Source organism: Rhinatrema bivittatum, chromosome 10, assembly GCF_901001135.1.
Source record: "Rhinatrema bivittatum chromosome 10, aRhiBiv1.1, whole genome shotgun sequence".
In the NCBI taxonomy this organism is placed as follows: Eukaryota; Metazoa; Chordata; class Amphibia; order Gymnophiona; family Rhinatrematidae; genus Rhinatrema; species Rhinatrema bivittatum.
Genome location: NC_042624.1, coordinates 93769302 through 93790996, shown reverse-complemented (window position 1 = coordinate 93790996; position 21695 = coordinate 93769302). Strand labels below are relative to the sequence as shown.

The window sequence follows — 21695 nt, the reverse complement described above, 5'->3', positions numbered from 1 at the left end:
ACACTGCTCTTCACTGCCTGCCCTGATCTCGGTATGGACCCAGACTCTGTCTCTTTGCTGCCTGCCCTGACTGCTGCCTGTTCCTGGAGTCTGTCAGACTGCCTCTTAAGGGACATTCACCTAAGTCTTGCCAGCCCCCAAAACCCAAGGGCTCAACCTGCGGGGAACATGGCTGATACAGATGAAGTCCCAGCAGCAGTTCCTGTATAGGCATGTCCACCAGCTGTTAGATGGGCCTGGTAGGTTTGCCTACTAAGCTGCATCAACCACACCACAGCCCAAGGGCTTACATCCATGACTGCAGTTTCCTCCTTTTATTTGGCCAGCTAAGTTGGAATCAGGGCTGGGATCTGGCACTGTGAGCTTACATTCGCAACTATCAAGGGATCTTTTCCCTCTTTTATATTCCTTCCCAATTTATGGACAATCATTTCAATGACAGTCCTTATCTAGGTATCTTGCACGGAGTCTCTTCTCAGAACCCTGCAACCATGGAAGCTAAATCTGGGCACTCGTTGTCACTATTATGCATTGACTAACTCTCCTCACGAGGGACTAAGAATGCTGTTTCAGCAGTCCTATCAACCCCAGATGACTCAGAGAGTGGAAGACCTGAGCCAGGAATCTAGCCCAGGTTCTCCTGCATTGGAGTGCTCAACAATGCCTCTGAGCCACTAAGTTGGGCCCTGCATCCTTCCTCTATCATCATCCCAATGGTATTAGGACAGCAATAGATGATGCCACCATTCATGAGGATTTCAGAGTTATAATAGAGGCTGCACAATCAAACTCCCAATATAATCAAAAGTGGCAACCTGACGGAAGCCATAGATAGCTAGACAGGTGTTTCTACTGTCTAATAATCACAATGCCTGTTGTGATTATTAGACAGACTTGCTACCACAATGACAGGACTAACAATCAATGTATGCTAGTGAGCATCTTTTACACACATGATAATAGCACTGTTTGGTCCATCCACCAAATCTAGGCTTCCAAGATTTATTTTTTCACTGAGAGGGTGGTGGATGCCTGGAATGCCCTTTCGGAGGAAGTGGTGAAGACTAAAACCGTGAAGGATTTCAAAGGGCTATGCGATAAACACTGTGGATCCCTAAAGGCTAGAGGATGGGAATAAATAAAAAAGCTTGGGGTAACCTGCACTGAGCAGCAGTTACTACCCTTAACAGAAACGTGGGGGTAATCTGCACAGAGTGGCAGTTACTACCTTGGGAAGCTTGCTGGGCAGACTAGATGGACCATTTTGGTCTTTTTCTGCCCTGATTACTATGTAAGATGTTATTTGTAAATGCTTAATCTTTGCAGCTTCACTTTTTAGTTTTTTTTCTACTATTTTCCTCATTTTATCATGGTTTCCCTTTTGAAAGTTAAATACTAGTGCATTGGTTTACCTTAACATCCTCCGCCCAGTTAAGTAGGTTTAATCGTGTTATTATCATTATTGCCAAATGGCTCCACTACAGTTACTTCTTGCTCTAAATCCTGTCTGATAGTTCCCATTCTATTCAATTCCTGAAACAGCTGCTCCATGAAGCAGTCATTTATTTTGTCTAGAGACTCTTACCTTCCTAGCATGTCCTAATATGATGATTACCTATTGAAATCTCCCATTATTATTTTGTCGCCAAATTTGTTAGTTTCCCTAATTTCTGTTAGCATTTCCTCGTATGTCTGTTCATTCTGCCCATGCTATACTCTTCCCCATCTCAAATGGAATTTCAATCCGTAAAGATTCTACAGTGCATTTGCTTCAAGGTCTAGCAGGCTGGAATCAGGTAGCACCCCCACAGAAGCGACGCAGGACTGTAAGGCAGGACTAGAGGTGGTGATCTGCCTAACCAGCCCCCTTCCCCGCAGGTTGAGCCCCTGAGTTCCGGGGGCAAGTAGGACTTTCCTTCTAGCGAACATCATGGCTGGTAGCTGAATTCAGGTACTGGCTGGGAGTGGATCCTGCAGGATATAGTGTATAACTAGTACTGAGGTCAGGCAGGAGCAGGATACAGGCAGTGATAGAACCAAGGACAGAGGCAAGGCCTGGGAAATAGACAAGGGACTGAACTGGTCTGGGCAGAACAAGGCATGGGAAACAAACAAGGGACTGAACTAGAGTGGTCAGGACAAGGCCTAGGAAACAAGTAAGAGACTGAACTGGACTGGGCAGGACAAAAACCAAACAAGGACAGGACTGGACTAAACCAGGAAGAGAGGACAAAGATGGCGAAGTTGGCATAACTGGAAGAAAATGGCTTTGCTTACTGACAGTGTTTGGGTTTCAGTGATGAGTTTACCCAGACTTCTAACCTGGTGAGAGAATGGGAAGGGATTCTCATCTAGGGTCATTCTTGAAAGGATGGAGATGTGGACTTGTTTCCCAATCCACAGAATCTGTCTTTTTGGGGTTTAATTTCAATTTGTGGACCAGCCAACCTGAGACTTTCTCTAGGCTAGTTTGAATTCAGAGGTTGCTTGATTGGGAATGGGGAAGAGGAGATTTGAGGAGTGTGGGAAGATCAGCAGGCGGTGATTGGAGTTTGGCTGAAGGGGGTGAAAAGGTTTGAAGGGATCAGTGGAGGAGTAAGGGAATTAACTGGATGGTGTGTGTGTATGGGGAGGATTGGTAGCTTGGGAGGGGGTATATATTAGTGCATATGGATGATTGTGAGAGGCAGGTACCAGGAATGGGGGAAGAGGAGAAAGGGAGAGAAAAACAACTAGGGGTGAGGGGGAACATCTCCCTCCCCCCAATCTGGATCCTCTCCTAATCCTGGATTCTTTTCCCCATCATCTATCCAAGATCCTGGAACCCCCTCTTCTTCCCCCTTTCCAGATTCTTCCCTCCCTATCCCTATTCCTCCCTTCTCCCCAATCCCTGATATTTCCTCTTTCTTCCTCAAATCCCCAGTCCTTCCTTCCTGTCCCTTGTTTCTTCATAGCCACGATTCTCCCTTCCTTATCCTCGATCTTCTCCCTCTCTTTCTATCCCTGATTCCACTCTTGCTCTTTCCCACCCCCAAGATAACTCTCCATCTGTTGCACCGATACCTGAGATTCACCACCCATAAAATTCCAAGAAGAATAAATTGTTTAGAGAGATAAGTAAGGTTGCAAAACTACTATATTTTTATTATATAAACATTTTTTAAATGATGCAAATGTGTGACAGAATTACTGAAGAATTTCAGAAACTTTGCTGTGAAATTTTCTAACTTACTAAAGAATGTATCACTGAGCTGCCACAGGAAACTGGGGTTTGTGGTTATGTTTACATATTATATGTAATGCATTCCTGTTTGTCTAAATATTTTATGTAGATTTTCGTTAATATTTCCCCACCAGATAACATATATCATACAGAATGCCAATGACAAATCACTTATAATAATTGATGAATTAGGCAGAGGTACCAGTACAGAGGAAGGCATTGGTATTTGTTATGCAGTCTGTGAACATCTACTGAACTTGAAGGTATTTTATTTGCTTTGAATCCTATGCTTCTTTATAGTAGGGTTTACATTAGGGGTGTGCATTCGTTTCCTACATATTTGTAATCCGCAACGTATAAGGCCATATTCGTTTTATTCGTGGGGAAGCACAACGTATCGCAATTCCCCACGAATACAACGAATCTTTGCCAAATTATTCGACCGTCTAAAGGAGCCAATTTAAACAAACCTCCCACCCTCCTGACCCCCCTAAGTCTTGCCAAAACTCCCTGGTGGTCCAACGGGGGGTCCGGGAGCGATCTCCTGCACTCACACCCTCGGCTGCCGGTATTCAAAATGGCACCAATAGCCTTTGACCTACTATGTCACAGGGGCTACCGGTGCCATTGGTCAACCCCTGTCACATGGTAGGAGCAATGGATGTCCAGCGCCATCTTGTGCTCCTACCATGTGACAGGGGCTGACCAATGGCACCGGTAGCCCCTGTGACATAGTAAGGGCAAAAGCTATCGGCGCCATTTTGATTACTGGCAGCCGACAGCCCGAGTGCAGGAGATCGCTCCTGGACCACCAGGGACTTTTGGCAAGTCTTAGGGGACCCTCCTGACACCCAGAAGATTTGCCAAAATTCCAGCAGGGGTCCGGGAGCGTCCTCCTGCACTCGGGCCGTCGGCTGCCAGTATTCAAAATGGCTCCGATAGCCTTTGCCCTCACTATGTCACAGGGGCCAACGGCCATCCATTGCCCCTACCATGTGACAGGGGCTGACCAATGGCACCGGTAACCCCTGTGACATAGTAGGTCAAAGGCTATCGGCACCATTTTGAATACCAGCAGCCGAGGGTGTGAGTGCAGGAAATGGCTCCCGGACCCCCCCCACCCCCACCCCGCTGGACCACCAGAGAGTTTTGGTAAGTCTTGGGGGGGTCAGGAGGGTGGGGGGTTGTACTTAATTCAATTTTAGCCGGGAAACGAATAAGAATTAACACATGTACGTATTGGGGGCACCCCTTGCCGAATGCAACGTATCTGCCCCCCAACGAATAGGAATCCCGAATGAACTTATGGCGTCCCTCTGCACATCCCTAGTTTACATATTTACAGTATCTGATTTCTTTGTTTAGTATTGATTTTATCCTTGTGATATCATAGAAGGTGCAGTGTTGATGGCTACTAATGGGAATGTAAAATATTGGGTGCAATTTTCAGACTGTCTGTGGGTACTTTTTACCCATGTACTTTGCTTCAAGTTTAAAGGAGAGCCCATGCACATATTTTCCCTTTAAACTTGCCACTGGTAAAAAGTACCTGCATATTTTGACACTTGCTTTTTTTTTGTGCATGTAGATTTTATATAGAAAATAACATGAATACTTGAAGATTCAATCTATGGGGCTCTTTCACTAAGCCAGGAAAAATACTATGGCTTAGTGAATGATAGGGGTTAAGGTTGGCCAGTTCCATTTTGAAATAGTGACGCCTGTTGGGCCTGGAGTGTAGGGAGCACTTTGGGCCCCCACTGTCCCGCAATGGTTATTGTGAAGGGGTTCAGAAGTGGGGGTCCCAGCCTTTTGGGGCCAGAGTTTTGTGTTGGGAAGAGGGCAGGGCCTGGCACTGATGATAAAGTTGTATGTATCCTTTCTTCTAACAACGAGTTGTCTCCAGAGGCAGTGGAGGGGTGGGACAAGGGATCTATGGAGATCCCAAGTGTTTTTGAGTACTTGTGTGTGTGTGTGTGTGTGTGGGGGGGGGGGGGGTGTTATATGAGGCCATTGGAGTCCTTTAAGACAGGGCCCTGGGAGCATCAGGGCATGCATTTACATTCCAATGCTACTGGAGGAGGTTGGCTAAAACTTCAGGTCAAATAATGCAGCTTGCGATATTTTCAGCAAGACATATTATTTGATTTGCATCTTTTAGGGTATTTATGAGCTGATTAGGGTATTTGCATGCTAATCAGTTCTTTTAAATATGTGCTGTGCTGGGGTTGAAATAATGTGAGGTATTTAAAATATGTTATACTCGCGTTAGGCCATTTACTGTGGAAAAAACACTGTTTTTTTGAGTGATAAATGGCCTAATGCAGCTTATGACTGAGCTTCCTATATGTTGAATCCACCCAAAACACACCCCCAGGAATGCCTCCCCTAAAAGTACATACTTTTAGCCATATTGAGCGAGGGCAATTTTCAGACAGCCATTTTACGTACACAAATCTGTTTACCATTTAAATAGCGTTGAATATCATCCAGGTTATGAGGCCAATTGTTATCCTTCCTGCGTCCTATGGGACTTCAAACCATTTTTCAAATGAAACACCCCATAGCTCAGACAGAAGAATGAAGAAGATCACAGATTGGAGTTGATACATTTCTGAAAGGAAAAGTTCTTTATTTTTGACACTGCTGATCTTTTTTAAAATTGTTTGTCAGAATTCATCTCCAGGTCAAGTGAGTGTATCTGCAGTGAAAAAACAGCAAATTCAGGAGTGACAAACAAAGCAGCAAGATTCTCTGTTTAGGCAGCCCTGCAGAGGGTTGCACATGTTTGACTCAGTCATGTCCAGTTATTTGTCTGTTTTATATACATATAGGAAATGTTTACTGTAGAAGAATTCTGACAATTTATCTTTTTTCATTAGGCATTTACACTATTTGCTACTCATTTTCTGGAATTGTGCCATATAGACACTTTATATCCCAATGTTGAAAACAACCATTTTGAAGTTCAGCATCTGAGAAGTAGCATTGGAAACAGGGAAAAGATTTCTTATACATACATACTTTTGAAAGGTCACACAGAGGAAAAAAACTATGGTAATATACGATGTTATAAGGAATTTTATGAAAATAGATTTTTATATAATGGGAAAAACCTAGAAAATTTGCAGGTTATTAAACTTCTTATTGAACCAATATAAAAGTTGTTGAAAGATGTTATTGTATATGAGCTTTCAAGACCACAAATGTTCCCTCTTCTGCATTCTGAAAGTATATGGGGGAGCAATAGTTAGAACAATTACAAACAAGTACAACAAACTTCCAAATTTTACAATTTTAGGATTAAAAGCTGCTGAAGTTTCTTCACTACCTCCATCAGTTTTGTTGGATGCAAAAGAAATCACAACTCAGATTGTCAAACAACTTTTGGTATGTATTAATGTTATAATATAGCAGATAATACTCCTAGGTCATGGATCATTTACCCACAGCTTCAAGTCGTATGTTTCCCTTTTGAGTACATAAATGCATTTCTTTAAGCCGCAGGTTCAATATGACCAGCAATAGCTACTCAGGATTACAGACAGAAGTCCTATGCAACACAAAAGTGAAGGAACTGCTTCTGACTCGGCATAGGACCTAGCTATGGAAATCATTGCCACTCATTCCCTGCCATTAGTTTCCAAATGTTGCTGCCTAGTAGTTCTTCAGAATTTATTATATGTATTGGTGAAAGAATGCTGTGTGGCATCATTTGGCAGGGTGAAGAGGTGCCAGCAGGAGGCTTCTTACAACCCTCCTGCCTGTGAAGATCAGGACTCTCTGGAATGAAAAGGATGCATTCCTGAATGATAGGAGGAGGAATCTGTGGTAATCTACTCCTCCAGAGGGGAGGAGTTAGCAATCTGTTGTGAATCTACTCCTCCAGAGGGGATGATTTAGTAATCTGATGTAAATCTACTCCTCCAGAGGGGAGGAGCTAGCAATCTGTTAGGATCTGCTATGCTAATGGGAGTAGTAAGCAGATGGGAGTAGCAATCTGTTATGATATAGCCCGCTGAGTTGGCAATCTGTACCAGCGGAGTGCTAGAGAAAGTACTCAGTTGGAAAGGAATGTAAATAGGTGAATCCTTGGGCCGATGGCAGATGACAGCGCCCCCAGGAGGATATCCTGAGGGGGACCACTGACTAGGTTGGGTATGGAGACAGACACAGATAGTTCTTTTATTAGAAGGTTAGTAGAACCACCAGAGGTGACAGTAGTGAGATGATATGCCTGGCAGGGCTGAAGTCCCTCAGATACTGGAACTGCGATAGGGTTGCTGAGCTGTAAAGAGACTGTAGATAGTGAATAGACAGGGTATGCTGTGTACATAGACAGTACTTAGATGGTAACTCATATAAGGTCTTGAGAAAGCTCAGTAGCTGGAAAGGGTTAGGCCCTCGAGGAGCGAGTACCTGGTTCCAGGGAATGCTCTGAGAGAGCGATGGTAACTCACAATTGTATGTATCTGTAATAGCTTCCAGGCAGTAAAGAATCTTCAGAGTATTCAGGAACATAGGCCCTCAAGGAGCGAGTACCAGTTCCTATCTGCAGTCTGAAATAGAGAAAAGAGAGCGAGCCCCTGAGGAGCGGGTACCTTTGATAAGTCCGAGGAGGCAGAGTAGCTTGGACAAATTCGAATCCTTGTCCGAGTCCGAATCCTCCTTGCTAACTCAAATCGTAAGCGTAAGTGAAGACATTTTATGTTGGAAGTGGATGACGTCAATACAGTGGGACGCCTCTGAGGTTCGCGCCCTTGCTGGTACTTCAGAGCACGCGCCCTACGTCATCAGGAACATGGCGGATCCGCAGCGTTGAGCCGGTCCAGGGACGCCGGGGAGAAGTGGCATGGAGACGCCACAGCAGCAAGCCGCCCATCAGGCCCGGAGGGAGTCGCCACAGAGGTAGAGAGGGTGGTGCGAGGGCGAAGAGCAGCCACGAACGCAACAGTAACCCCCTTCAAAGGGCGATCTCCTCTTCAGGTACCAGGTTTAGGTTTGAAAGGATGCGCAAGGTGGAACTGATGAAGCATCTCTTTATCCAAGATATTGGTCTGAGGCTCTCAAGTGATCAAATTGGGGCCGAAGCCTTCCCAAACCAGAAGGTATTCAAAATTCTTGTCTCTTTTACGAACATCCAGGATCTCTTTGATCTTGAGTTCAACTTTGTCTTCTACAACGATGACAGATGGATCTTGAGATTTGGAAGAATCTTGCAGAGTATTATTGATGATAGCAGGAGCAATGGGTAGAGCTGCTGTGGATGTCACTGAGAGATTCAGTGGAAGTGGAGGTGTAGAAGAATGTCCAAAATCCACTTCTAAAGATGACGCGCCAATAGATGTAGCTGGATGAGAAATGGTAGCGTCACCAGTGGAAACGGACTGGCTGGTTACTAGAGATATCTTCTTTGGATCTATTATGTGCTTTGGTTCATCAGGCACATCTTCTGAGTGACACGAACGAGACAGCACGTCTGCTCTGGTGTTTTGATCTCCAGGTCGATACTTAAGCACAAAATCAAAACGGTTGAAGAATAAAGACTACCTGGCCTGTTTGTAATTCAAACGTTGTGCGTGACGGAGATACTCAAGGTTTTTGTGATCCATGAAGACAGTTATTTGATGTTGCGCGCCTTCGAGCCATGGCCGCCACTCCTCAAATGCAAGCTTTATAGCTAGGAGCTCCTTGTCACTGATTCCGTAGTTCTTCTTGGCTGGAGAAAATCTTCATGGGAAAAATGAACAGGGTCGTAAGGTCTTAGAGTCTCCTGCTTGGCTCAACACAGTCCCTACCCCCACATCTGAAGCATCCACATTGACAAAAAAGGGTCTGTTGGGGTCTGGATGCCGAAAGCATGGTTCTGTGGAGAAGGCAGTCTTCAATTTCTCGAATGCGGAAATGCCCTCCGTTGACTATTTTGAAGCGTTGGCACCCTTACAGGTCATCGCAGTTAAGGGTACAGTCAAAAGAAGAATAGTTCTTAATAAAGCTGCGATAATAATTAGTGAACCACAAGAATATCCTCAAGGCTTTCAGGCTGATGGGTTGAGACCAATTCTTGATACTTTCAAGTTTGTGAGGGTCCATTTGAAAACCTTCTTTCGATACTATGTAGCCTAGAAAAGGCACAGAGTCTTTGTGAAATTCACACTTGGAGAGTCTGGCGTACAGCCGGTGTTCACGGAGACAGTGGAGTACTTGCTTGACATCTGCAATGTGGGTGTCCAAATCCTGGGAGAAAATTAATGTCATCCAGGTAGACCACAATGCTCTTGTATAGCAGGTCCCACAAGATGTCATTCATCATATTTTGGAATGTAGCGGGTGCATTGCATAACCCGAACGGCATTACAAGGTACTCGATATGGCCGTCTCGCGTATTGAAGGCCGTTTTCCATTCATCGCCACTTCGAATGCGGATAAGGTTGTAGGCCCTCTTCAAGTCAAGTTTTGAAAATATCTTGGCCCCTTGCAGCCTATCAAACAGCTCTGAAATTAATGGCAAGGGGTAGCGGTCTTTGATCGTGATCTCATTTAGACCTCGATAGTCGATACATGGATATAGGGTACCGTCCTTTTTCCCTATGAAGAAAAGGCCTGCGCTGGCTGGCGACTTAGATGGTCGAATAAACCCTTTCTGGAGATTTTCTTTTATGTATTCAGACATAGCTGTATTCTCCGGAGCTGAGAGAGGGTATACCCGTCCTTTCGGTGGTTCCGAATTGGGCTTCAGTCTTATGGCACAGTCATAGGACCTATGTGGAGGAAGAATATCAGCCGCTTCTTTGGAGAATACATCCCCGAAGGATGCGTATTCAGGTGGCAGTCCTGGCATCGCTGAAGTCGTAAGCATGCAAGTAATAGATGAGTCCTCCTTGAGGCATTTCCCATGACATTCTGGGCCCCATCGTGAAAGATCCAGGGATGCCCAGTCAAATTGGGGTTGATGCAATTGCAGCCAGGGTAACCCCAGGACGATAGGGTGCATGGCCTTTTCCAGTACAAAGAAGGAGATTATTTCCGAATGAAGTGCTCCGGCGCGAAGCATAACGGGTACGGTCTCGCAAGTCAAGTTGCCCGGCAAGGGCTCCCCATGAATGGAAGATAACAGTAGTGGAATTTTTAATTTGATGAGAGGGATCCTCAAGCATTCCACTAAACGTCTAGTAATGAAGTTGCCTCCTGCCCCTGAGTCCACCAGGGTAGGAGTCTGAACCGTAACTGGTCCAGAGGTCAGAGAGACTGGAAGAGAAAGCGGAGGAGAGGATGCGGTAAGTCCCAAGAACAGTCTTTCCGCCGGACTTGAATTCATCCGTTTCCCGGGTAAAATGGGACATGTAGAGTCATCACGGCCGGACTGACCACAGTACATGCACAGGCCGCGTTTCTTCTGGAATCTTCTCTATTTAGAGGTCAAGTGACCATGACAGAGTTGCATCGGTTCCTCTTTTTCAACAGCAGGAATTGCTGGACCCATCCGAAATGCAGGGGTACTGGCCTGTTTCAACCCAGGTAACACCTTAGGCGGGAGTTCTTCACCTTGTCTCAGAGCCGACAATCAATCCGAGTAGCTAAGGCTATCAGTTCTTCCAGCGAGTCAGGTGTCTGACGAGCGGCCAGCTCGTCTTTCACGCGGGTATCCAGGCCTCTGCAGAAGAGAGTCTTAAGACATCTGGGGTCCCAGTGAAGTTCTGCTGCAAGAGTCTTAAATTCTATGGCAAATTCAGCCAGGGATCTGTTGCCTTGCTTCAAGTCCACTAAAGCAAACCCAGCAACAGACATTCGAGCAGGGTCTTCAAAAACGGATTTAAACAAGTCCATAAATCCTTCTGTGTCCTGCAAAATAGGGTCCTTGCATTCCCACAAGGTAGATGCCCACGACAAGGCTCTCCCATCCAAGTATGACAGGATGTAGGTGGTCTTAGAGAGGCCCGTGGGAAACAATGAAGTTTGTAAGGTGAAATGTAAGCTGCACTGATTCAAAAAGCCCCGAGTCTTCTGGAGTTCTCCGGAGAATCGAATAGGCGCCACCAGTGGAACAGCTGTCTTTAAAGTTACCTCCTATAACTGACCTTCTTGTGTAGAAGCTGTGCCTTGTATCTTCTGTGCGTGAAGCTGATGAAATGCTGCAGTAAGTTTCTCCAAGGTTTCTTGCTGTTCTGAGATGCGTTGAGCCAGGCCCGGTATAGCCTGCAAAGCGGAGAGGTGTGCCGGCTCCATGGGTTATTGACATCCAATACCATAAGCTGGATTCCCAGGAGTACTGCTTCTCCAAATTTTAAAGCTGGATTCACTGGAGTTAGCAATCTGTTGTAATCTACTCCTCCAGCGGGGAGGAGTTAGCAATCTGTTGTGAATCTACTCTTCCAGAAGGGAGGAGTTAGCAATCTGATGTAAATCTAATCCTCCAGAGGGGAGGAGCTAGCAATCTGTTAGGATCTGCTCTGCTGATGGGAGTAGCAAGCAGATGGGAGTAGCAATCTGTTGTGATATAGCCTGCTGAGTTGGCAATCTGTACCAGCGGAGTGCTAGAGAGGGTACTCAGCTGGAAAGGAATGTAAATAGGTGAATCCTTGGGCCGATGGCAGATGACAGCGCCCCAGGAGGATATCCTGAGAGGGACCACTGACTAGGTTGGGTATGGAGACAGACACAGATAGTTCTTTTATTAGAAGGTTAGTAGAACCACCAGAGGTGGCAGTAGTGAGCTGATATGCCCGGCAGGGCTGAAGTCCCTCAGATACTGGAACTGCGATCCTAGGGTTGCTGAGCTGTAAAGAGACTGTCGATAGTGAATAGACAGGGTATGCTGTGTACATAGACAGTACTTAGATGGTAACTCATATAAGGTCTTGAGAAAGCTCAGTAGCTGGAAAGGGTTAGGCCCTCGAGGAGCGAGTACCTGGTTCCAGGGAATGCTCTGAGAGAGCGATGGTAACTCACAATTGTTTGTATCTATAATAGCTTCCAGGCAGTAAAGAATCTTCAGAGTATTCAGGAACATAGGCCCTCGAGGAGCGAATACCGGTTCCTATCTGCAATCTGAAATAGAGAAAAGAGAGTGAGGCCCCCAAGGAACGGGTACCTCTGGTAAGTCCGAGGAGGCAGAGTAGCTTGGACGAATTCGTATGACGATGGAATCTTTTTGAACAATTCTTCCATCTTATCCAAACGGGCACGCATGCCCTTCGGTGTCATCTGGGCACAGGTTGAGCAAGCCCGGACGTCGTGGCCTGATCCCAGGCACAGAACACATACATAATGTGGGTCAGTAATGGACATAGTCCGGTTACAATCCAGACATTTTTTAAAACCCCGAGGCCATGATAAAGTTATGACCTAATAACTGTCGATGACCGGCGGGAATCTATAGTGAGGTGACCGGAATCAATCAAAAACTATCTGAAAAAATGTACTCACCAAGACTATGTCAAAGGGAGACCCAATTATGAGGAAAATGTGACTGAAAATGTGAATGAAAAAGTTTTCTTCCCTTGAGAAATGTGAGGGAATTCTTTTTCCAGAGCTCCTGATCTGCTTTGCTACAGCAAGGCGGAAAAAGAGACCCCTGTTGCTGAGAATATCATGGCATGCTGGACATGCTCAGTAGGCCCACAGTGCCAGCCAAAATTTTCTAGAAACTCTTGACAGAAGTTTTCTGTACCAGGGCTCCATCTGATGATGTCACCCATATGTGAGGACTACATCCTGCTGTCCTGGGATAACACCTATTACAAGGTAAGCAATTTTGCTTTACATGCTAACCAGCTAAATTTGAGTGGGTAGATTAAGCCAGATTTTAGCTGCACAACTAGCTGTGTTAGTGTGATTTAATATTCGGGTAAAAATAACTGGGTAAATTTCTGGGTTATCTTAACTTGCTTAGTGGGTATTTGAAAATCACCCTCTAAAATCTCTTATCCCATACAAAATATTTCAAGAAAAGTCCAAAATAAATTATCTAACTATAAATAAAGTGGAAACCTTTTATAATTTAAAATAGTGTGCCTTGACAGCATCTTCCAAAGAAGGCTGAATCTCAACTGGGCTGACTGGATGGACAATTTTGGTATTTATCTGACATCAGTTACTATGTTATGTTACATACTCACATAAGTAGATATGCCTAAAGTTATGCCTGTATTTTATAAATTACAGCAGGAGCCACATAGTTTATAAAATACCATATATCAATGACTCAAAAATATGCATGGATGTTACATTATTTTTTAATGCTGGCATCTACATATTTATATTCCTATTTTTGTTAAAATACATGCATATATTTTATGCATTAAGTAATTGTGATATGTGTGCATTATAACCCTCACTTTATGCATGGAGGCAGGTATTAAGTTGACTGATGTATGCACATATCTCACTTATGAAAATGTGTACTTCCAATCACCAGTTTGATGAGACCTCCACCAGTTGACCCAAACCTTCATCAGTTTACCCAAGTTCTCCACCAGTTCACTCACACACTTCACCACTTGTCCAAGAACTCACAACTTAAAAACTAAAGAAAAAAGAAGTCAGGTTTAATATCCACAACTTGATTAGAATGAATGTATACATCATGTACTCTACTTATAAAATGTGTGCGTGCATGTATTTTCTGGTCCCATGCCAGAACACCTTTGAAATATCCTCTTTGTATGTACATAATTTTCTGCTTGGCAGTGAAAGTATAGACGCATATCGGCACTTCTGAAAACTTGCTTGCCATACACAGAGGGCCAAATTTTAGAAAGCCTGCACGTAAAAACTGGGGCCGTGTGTGTGTGGCTGGGCCGTGTGCGTGCTGCGTGCATTTTATTAAAGGCCTGGCCATGCATGTATCCCCCAATACGTGCTGAAGTGCTGGGCTATGTGAAAAAGGCGGCCGGCATGTGTAACTTACTTCTGCTCATCAGAGCAGATAAGTTTAAAAACAAAAAAAAAGATAGGTAGGTAGGGGTTAGGGGTCAGGGAGGAGAGAGGAAAAGATAGGAAGGATAGTTAGGGGAATAGGAAAGGTCCCTCCCAGTCCGCTCCTTAATTGAAGTGGACTGGGTGGGAACTGTGAAAAAGTGGGATTGTTTCACCACGCGTATTTAAAAGAAATCCCCCCCCCCCCCCCCCCCCGCGCACGAGTGGGGCACCTGCTTGCACATGTGTGCGCCAATACAAAATTGGGTATGCATGTGCATGCGGGCATTGGATTTTATAACATGCACGCATCAGTGCGTGCGTGTTATAAAATCAAGAGAAGAGAACTGCCACAGAATTTCTGAAACATTGGTACAGAATTTTCTAATGCTTGCTGCTGAATCTACCCCTAAGTAGCTGTAAGAAACTGAGGGCAGTGCTTGTGGCCACCTCAGCAATATCATTCTGAAATTGTTGAACGAGTGAACAGAAAAGTGACAAGTAGACATCTTTTTGAAATGAATAGTGAAATGCTCTTCAATGATATTAATTTGTCATTTTTTAATGAACAGAAAAATCAAAGAAAGACTCCTGAGACTTTAAAACAGAAAGCTGTATACCATTTAGCAACAAGATTAGTTCAGACTGCTAGAAATTCTCGTTTGGAGCCAGAGAGTTTGAGAATTTACTTAGCAGGTCTTAAGAAAAGATATGAAGCCGATTGTCTTGCAGCTGGACAAGTACAAATAGAAACAGAAGAATGAAGAGACATGTCATCTATTAAATAAGTAATGTAGTCTATATTGTTTGCAGCAATGTCAAATGCAGTTGAATGCACAGTACAACAATATTTAATCCATGATCCTGAACATATGAATTAGTAACTTATGAAGGAGAAGAGAAAAAGGTTTAATAATGAACACGCTTAGTCACACTTAGGGGGTAATTTTCAAAAGGATTTATGTGCCTAAAACTTGGTTTTGCCTATTTAAATATACTTCACATGTGTAAGTGGGCTTTTGAAAATAGCTACCATATATGGCATTGAATTGTTAGTAGGCTTTACCCGCATTAAGTCCACTTAACATAGATAAAGGGCTTTTGAAAGTTGCCTTGATAATATGTTACATTTACGTGCATAACTCCTTTGAAAATTACCTCCTTTTAGAGCAATTTTCAATATCCTGTGTAGATGCAAATTACATTTATATGTTAATGTCTGTACTGTGTAGCTAATTTTCAAAGAGAAACCTCTTGAGTAGTATCTCTTTGAAAATTATCTAGTGAATATTGGAACCAAAAAAAGAAAATTAGGTAGTATAAATTATACACACTAATATAGGTCCTATGTATTTTGCAACTGCTGTTTGAATAGTTGGATGAACGGGAGTAAAATAGTGTGCATATATTTGAAAATGGAATGTAAACACTCTGTTTTCTTCTCCTGACCAAAAACACCCACAGGATGCTGGTGTTTAATCCAGCCAAAAATATGTGCACTATGAAAGCCTGCTCATACTTTTAGCTAGATAGTGGAGTTCAATTTTCAAGCAAACCAATTTACTCAAGTAAATGGCTTTGAAAATTGTCTTCCATTTTTGCTATATGATTTTCTTAGCCATAGTTGTACTGGCAACAAACCTGAATATTCACAGTTTAGATGCAGAAAATATACTGAAAGTTGTTTGCAAAACCTGAAAGTGGTAATTTTGTAACATCACACATGAGTTAGCTGGCAAATGTGCTCATTAGTTACACAGTTTTTCAAAGTGGACTTATGTGCATAAGTTCACTTTGAAAATTATCCTGACAGAACTATGTTCACACATTCACACCTGGTATTTGGTGTGCATAGTTTAGCCAAGAGAATTTAGGTCCATACTTTTTAAAATAAAAAAAATCCCTGTAAGTCCCAGCCCTGCCCAGACTCAATCCATGGACTCTCTCTCCCCTATGCGTGTAAAAGTATACACAAATAATATAAATGCCTGTAATTTTATGTACATGTTAGTCACACAATTTTCTAAAGGGCCATTTTTGCAGGTTTAAAGTCCCTTTAAAAATTACCTTGAAAATGACTAAAGTTGCTAGGCAGTAAGTGTTGTCAAAATTGCAAGAGATATAAACAGAATAAATTTTAGAAAATAACATATCACTTGTGTAATCTACTTTTAAAATGTGTTCATTTCTTTATATATGAGTGATGTTTAATACTGTAACTAGCAGCCGTGACTGTAGTGTCATCCTGTCTACATCCCTACTACTCCCCCATCCCTTACCACCTCCCACCTCTGATTTGACACATACCATACATGAATACATTCTTTAATACAATGAAATAACAACAAACACAGATATTGGATAAAAAAGGCCTCAGCTTTATTAACTACATATATATATGTAGTGTATGTATATACACACACACACACCCCCCCCTAAACTGGTACCTGAGCTGGTATGTCAGTTGCCAAAGACAAGGCTAAACCACCACCTCTGCTGCCTGCCGTAATAACCAAGCAAGATAGCATCGAACCTGGGCCCCCCGCCTTGTCCTCAAGCAAGGGGGCCCCAGAACAGAGGCGTACAGAATGCCCCGTCCTGTGCCGCCCAAGGCATCAGTCCACTGTAAACCTGGACAGTGATGCCCGCCTGCACCACGGCCGACTTGCTCTACTGACCCGGGAAACCGCCACAGGCATGAGGTAGGGTGCACCCTTGCCTCATGCCCCCCACCAACATCTAGCTGCGGCCGACATCACTCCCAAGCAACTTGAATATATCATGACCAATGTCCGACAGACAGACTCTTGCCGACCTAAACAAACCTTGACATTGGACATCCACCCATTTGAGCCTTATCAGGCTACCACCAAGCTTTGGAGGTCCATGCACTGATCTGACATTGACCTTGCGTCCTCTCCTCCACAGTCTTGAATCACTCATTTTGTATGAGGAATATTCAAGAAATGAGTATTTGGGAACCAAGCTGATAACTCAGCCGAATTGTTCTTGATCCCCATACTTGATCACTTGCTTGATAATTTGCCAAGGTCATTGCCCCTCATATGTATTATGATGGCACCTGGGGCCACGTTGAATCCTTCAAATGCTGAAGAAGGAGTAACAAATGGACCCCACACATACCTGGCTTGCCCATCCATGTTACGAACCGCCCACGAGGTGTCAGGCCCAAGTGTGGTCCATAGGAGCGATCACATGCTGTCCTCGCAGCCCAATGTACAAGAGAGTGTCCGATAATCCAAGCAATTGAGCCAGGTGCAGTTCTGCAAAATACAATTAAAAATTATGAGTAGGTGTGCTCACCCGGTCCATCCTGACATATGTATTGACTGCTGCTGATCACAGTCTTCCTATCTGCTGTATGGTGTTGATCCAAAGACCTGCTTGTATGGCTCCAGTCCTAAAGGAGTTTGTAGTAAATTTCTTGGTGTTAAGCCCTATTCTTGTTATTACCTTTCTGAGCACAGTGGAGAATCGATAACTGGTCAATGGGACCTGGTTGGCGTGCACCACCAAATGTACCTCTCCAGAGAGTCAGACCTCTAACAAAGGTTTATTAGTTGTGCCATCTATTCGCAGCACCCGCCTTAGTGAAGTGAGATCAAGAGCAATCTCGGTAGCAGGCCCAGTATTATGGAATAGCTTTCCAGACGGCCTATGACAACAAACTGAAATCAAGACCTTTAAAAGAGAACTAAAGACATGGCTTTTTAAAAGAGCTTATGATAGCAATAGTTAATTATGCTTACTGTAGCTGAGAGCATATATTTTTATTGAAATTTTAATTTACTATCCAATTTTAATACTTAATTTTACCTTATTTAAAGTTATTTAGATGTATTCATTTCACACTTATTTTATTTTCTTGTTTCTGTTTAATTTTTATCTATATTGTATTTTATGATATGGATATATGATTTATTCTTTTAATTGATTGTAAACCGGTCATGATATAGTAATTGAATGATGGTATATAAAAAAATAAATAAATAGATACTTTTTCCTGTTGTGGCCATTACAAGTGCTGCATGCTTTGATCTGCTTCAAAGAAAGGATTACTCCCTTTCCCTCCTGGTTGGCTTTTGACCTGTATCTTGATACTGAGTACTAGAGGTGTACAAGTCATGTTCATCAGAAGTATGCCATGGGTGCACGAATTGTTCTTGTTGGTTGCACTGAACTCGCACGTAAAGCTCCCAAAAAGGTTAATGAGAGGCAAGGCAAAACAGGTTGGTTTCAAAGTCGGAAGTGCATATGGATGTGAAGAGCATAGGGTCTCCAGCAGGTCATGTGTTATTGGAAGCCATACCTCCATGGTCATCCCCAACTTACTTGATCAACCTGCTGACCTCTTCTTCAACAGGAAGGACTTGGTGGGATCACCCTGTCTGTGCACTTTCTAAAGGAGACGAGACCTAATAGATGTCTAACCACTGCACACCTGGATGCACCCCCCCCTGACATACTTACCGTCAGGTCATCTGACACTGGTCCATGCCTCCAACCGTGTTGCATCAGGAATCTTAAACCAAAAATTATGGAACCACATATAAAGAAATGCCAATATTTATGAAACAAGTAACAAAACCCTCATAAATGAGCTGGGAACTTGAAAGTCAATGCGTTTGTATATGTTCACTTATATCAATAACAACCTTTTTGTTGCCAAGTGATACAAAAAAAGCCTGCTCAGAAGTATATAATCACTGAGTTTGTCACTTGTTGAATTTTAAGTTTTAAATTAAATGCCACAATAGAAAAGGTTTAGTCCAATAATAAACTAAAGACATTTATCATTTTGATAATGCAGCAGCACTGATTCGAATGCTCTGCAATGCCCGACACAGCGCGTGTTTCATGTAACCTTTATCGGGGGCTTATGAATGGTTTTTCTAGAATTGAAAAAAACAGTGTTAAAATGCCAATCAATATCAAACAACGAAAAAACATTTTCTACTAAAGTTACATACATGTCTTATAAACAAAAAAACTTTTCCCGCAACTGTATTGTGGCCAAGGCGTTTCAGAATGGAACCGCCATTTTGAAACCTTACGTTTTTAAACATACTGCCGACTCGTGGACCGACCAATCAAAAATTGAACTGTGAAAACCAACGAAAACCTCTGAACATGCGCTTTAAACCAGAGTCATCCATTCAATGTTGTCGTTCATGCCAGATGGAAATTCTGTAGATAACTTGAAAATCCAGCGTTGTTCCCTATAATTGAATAGGGAACGAAAGTCTCCTCCTCTAACTGATACTGGAATGATATCCAAAATAGTCCATTGCAATTGTGAAAAATTGTGTTGTGCTGATAAACAGTGTTTAACTATAGGATCTTCAGTGTTTTTTGTGTTTAGCCGACTCCGGTGTTCCCTCAATCGCGTTCTAATCGGTCGAGAATTCTGGCCGACTTAAAGTTGTGGACAGTCACATTGAATCACATACCATACATTGGTAGAGTTGCAATCAGAAGAAAATTTTGTCTTATATGTTGTGCTGGTAATGGGGTGTTGCCAGGAGTCTCCTTCCAACGTGGTTAAACACATGTCACATTGACCACAGGCTTTGTGGCCAAAATCCCTTGATGGATGGATAGGAACAGGTAATGCTGCACGGACAACATAATTTCTAATATTTGGTCCTCTTTGAAATGATATCAGAGGTTGTTCAGAAAAAATCTGATGCAATTGTAACACATGCCCGTGCTGATGAATACTGCGAACAATTGCCGAGGACTGGTTAGAATATTGCAAAACATAGACATTTTGTGATGAAGTACATCTGGTTTGGTATTCCAGCAGAGAGTATCTGGGTGAATAGAGGGCTCTTTTATATGTTATACATATAACCGAGAAAAGTTAGCCTCGTTCCAAAAAACGCTTGGCCAAAACATATGATCTCAAGTTCACTTCTCAGTTTGATTATTTTCAGATTCCATTTTTGTACATAAAAATCATCAAGAATGGCATGCATATTAAAACCACATTGTATCGTAAGGCTATTGACAGGAACACCTTATTAAGATACCAAAGCTTCTATCCTAAGGCCTTCAAAAATGGACTTCCTGTTAGCCAGTATTTCTGCTTGCGACGCCTTTGCTCATTGTTGGATGATTTCAAGGAACAGTCATATGTTTTGGCCAAGCGTTTTTTGGAACAAGGCTATTCTTTCTCTGTTATACGTATAGCATATAAAAGAGCCCTCTAGTCACCCAGACACTCTGCTGGAATACCAAACCAGACGTACAACAAAAAGGTTGTTATTGATATAAGTGAACATATACAAACGCATTGACGTTCAAGTTCCCAGCTTATTTATGAGGGTTTTGTCACTTGTTTCATAAATATTGGCATTTCTTTATATGTGCTTTCATAATTTTTTATTTACATCCTTACCGAAAATAAACCAGTTCTAGCTTTAAATTTATAGCATCAGGAATCTTGTCATTTGGTCATAACCATGACCATTTGCGGATCATGTGGCTGCAGCTAAGGATCACCGTACTAAATCCCTGATGGTTGGATACCAATTGTCCATGAGTACTTTGACATTGGCGTTCCCTGTTCGTAGGCTGCGGGTACCTGCTTGTGAAACAAATCCCACTTAGCACGAGACAAGGAATCAGCAATACCATTAAAACCCCTGGATTGTACCTTCCCTCTCTACTGTACTGAAGTGCAAACTCGCGAGGACGACCTCTCTTAGCACCTTAAGTCATTCAGCCAACTGTTCAAAACCTGGACCGCCGCTTGATTGTCATACCACGAATTACATGCTTGTCCCCCAATTTTTCTCTCCAATAATATGAGGGTTGCCCCTATGAGGAATAATTCCAGAAATCAATGTTTGTCATCAAACCAACTTCGGCCCACTCCACTGGCCAAGGCTCAGAGCATTGTGCCCCTTGACAGAAAAACCCGAAGCCCCTTGAGGCATCCAAGTGTGTATCCAAACTGCTGCTTAAGAATGGGAACTGAAGTTCTCCAGTATAGGGCAAGGCGCCCAGCCAATCTTGGATAAAATTCCTTCATGTCCTTGTAGCTTCTGCAGTAAGCTGACCATGTGCTGCCAGCTATTGATCCTTTCATGCGGTCTCTGATAGTTGGAGACCAATCCCCATGGGTGGTCTGGGACTTAGGTTCCTGTCTCCTCCACTGTGAGTACCAGTTTATGAAATAATATCCACTTAGCTCGGGATAAAGCATCCACAACCCCATTACTAACCCCTGCTACGTGTTGTGCTCTAATAGTGGTGTTGCGTAAACTGGCCAGTACCACTTCTCTAAGAAGTTCTGCTATGCGCAGATATTTAGCGTATTGACGGTTGAGCACGTAGATGACCACTTGATTGTCGCACCAGAATATGATTTGCTTATTCTGCAACTTAGTTTTCCAAAGCACTAGAGCCATTATTATGGGAAATAACTTGAGGAATGTAACGTTCTGAGTTAATCCAACCTCCGCTTATACTACCTCCTCTTTACAGCACATTACTTGGTCCCAAACTGAATTCAGGTTAGTTTCAGTGG

At 43.1% G+C, this 21695-nt stretch overlaps 1 protein-coding gene across 1 annotated transcript in view; it reads left to right on the top strand.

Annotated features, from left to right (window-relative positions):
* Window positions 1-16254, top strand: part of MSH4 (mutS homolog 4) — a 184508-nt gene extending 168254 nt beyond the window's left edge. Inside the window, exons 17-20 of the mRNA XM_029618699.1 lie at window positions 3358-3486; window positions 6106-6280; window positions 6525-6613; window positions 14713-16254. Of these exons, the coding sequence (XP_029474559.1) occupies window positions 3358-3486; window positions 6106-6280; window positions 6525-6613; window positions 14713-14904 (585 nt within the window). The 3' untranslated portion in view covers window positions 14905-16254. The remainder of the gene's footprint in view (window positions 1-3357; window positions 3487-6105; window positions 6281-6524; window positions 6614-14712) is intronic.
* Window positions 16255-21695: the final 5441 nt, after the last annotated feature.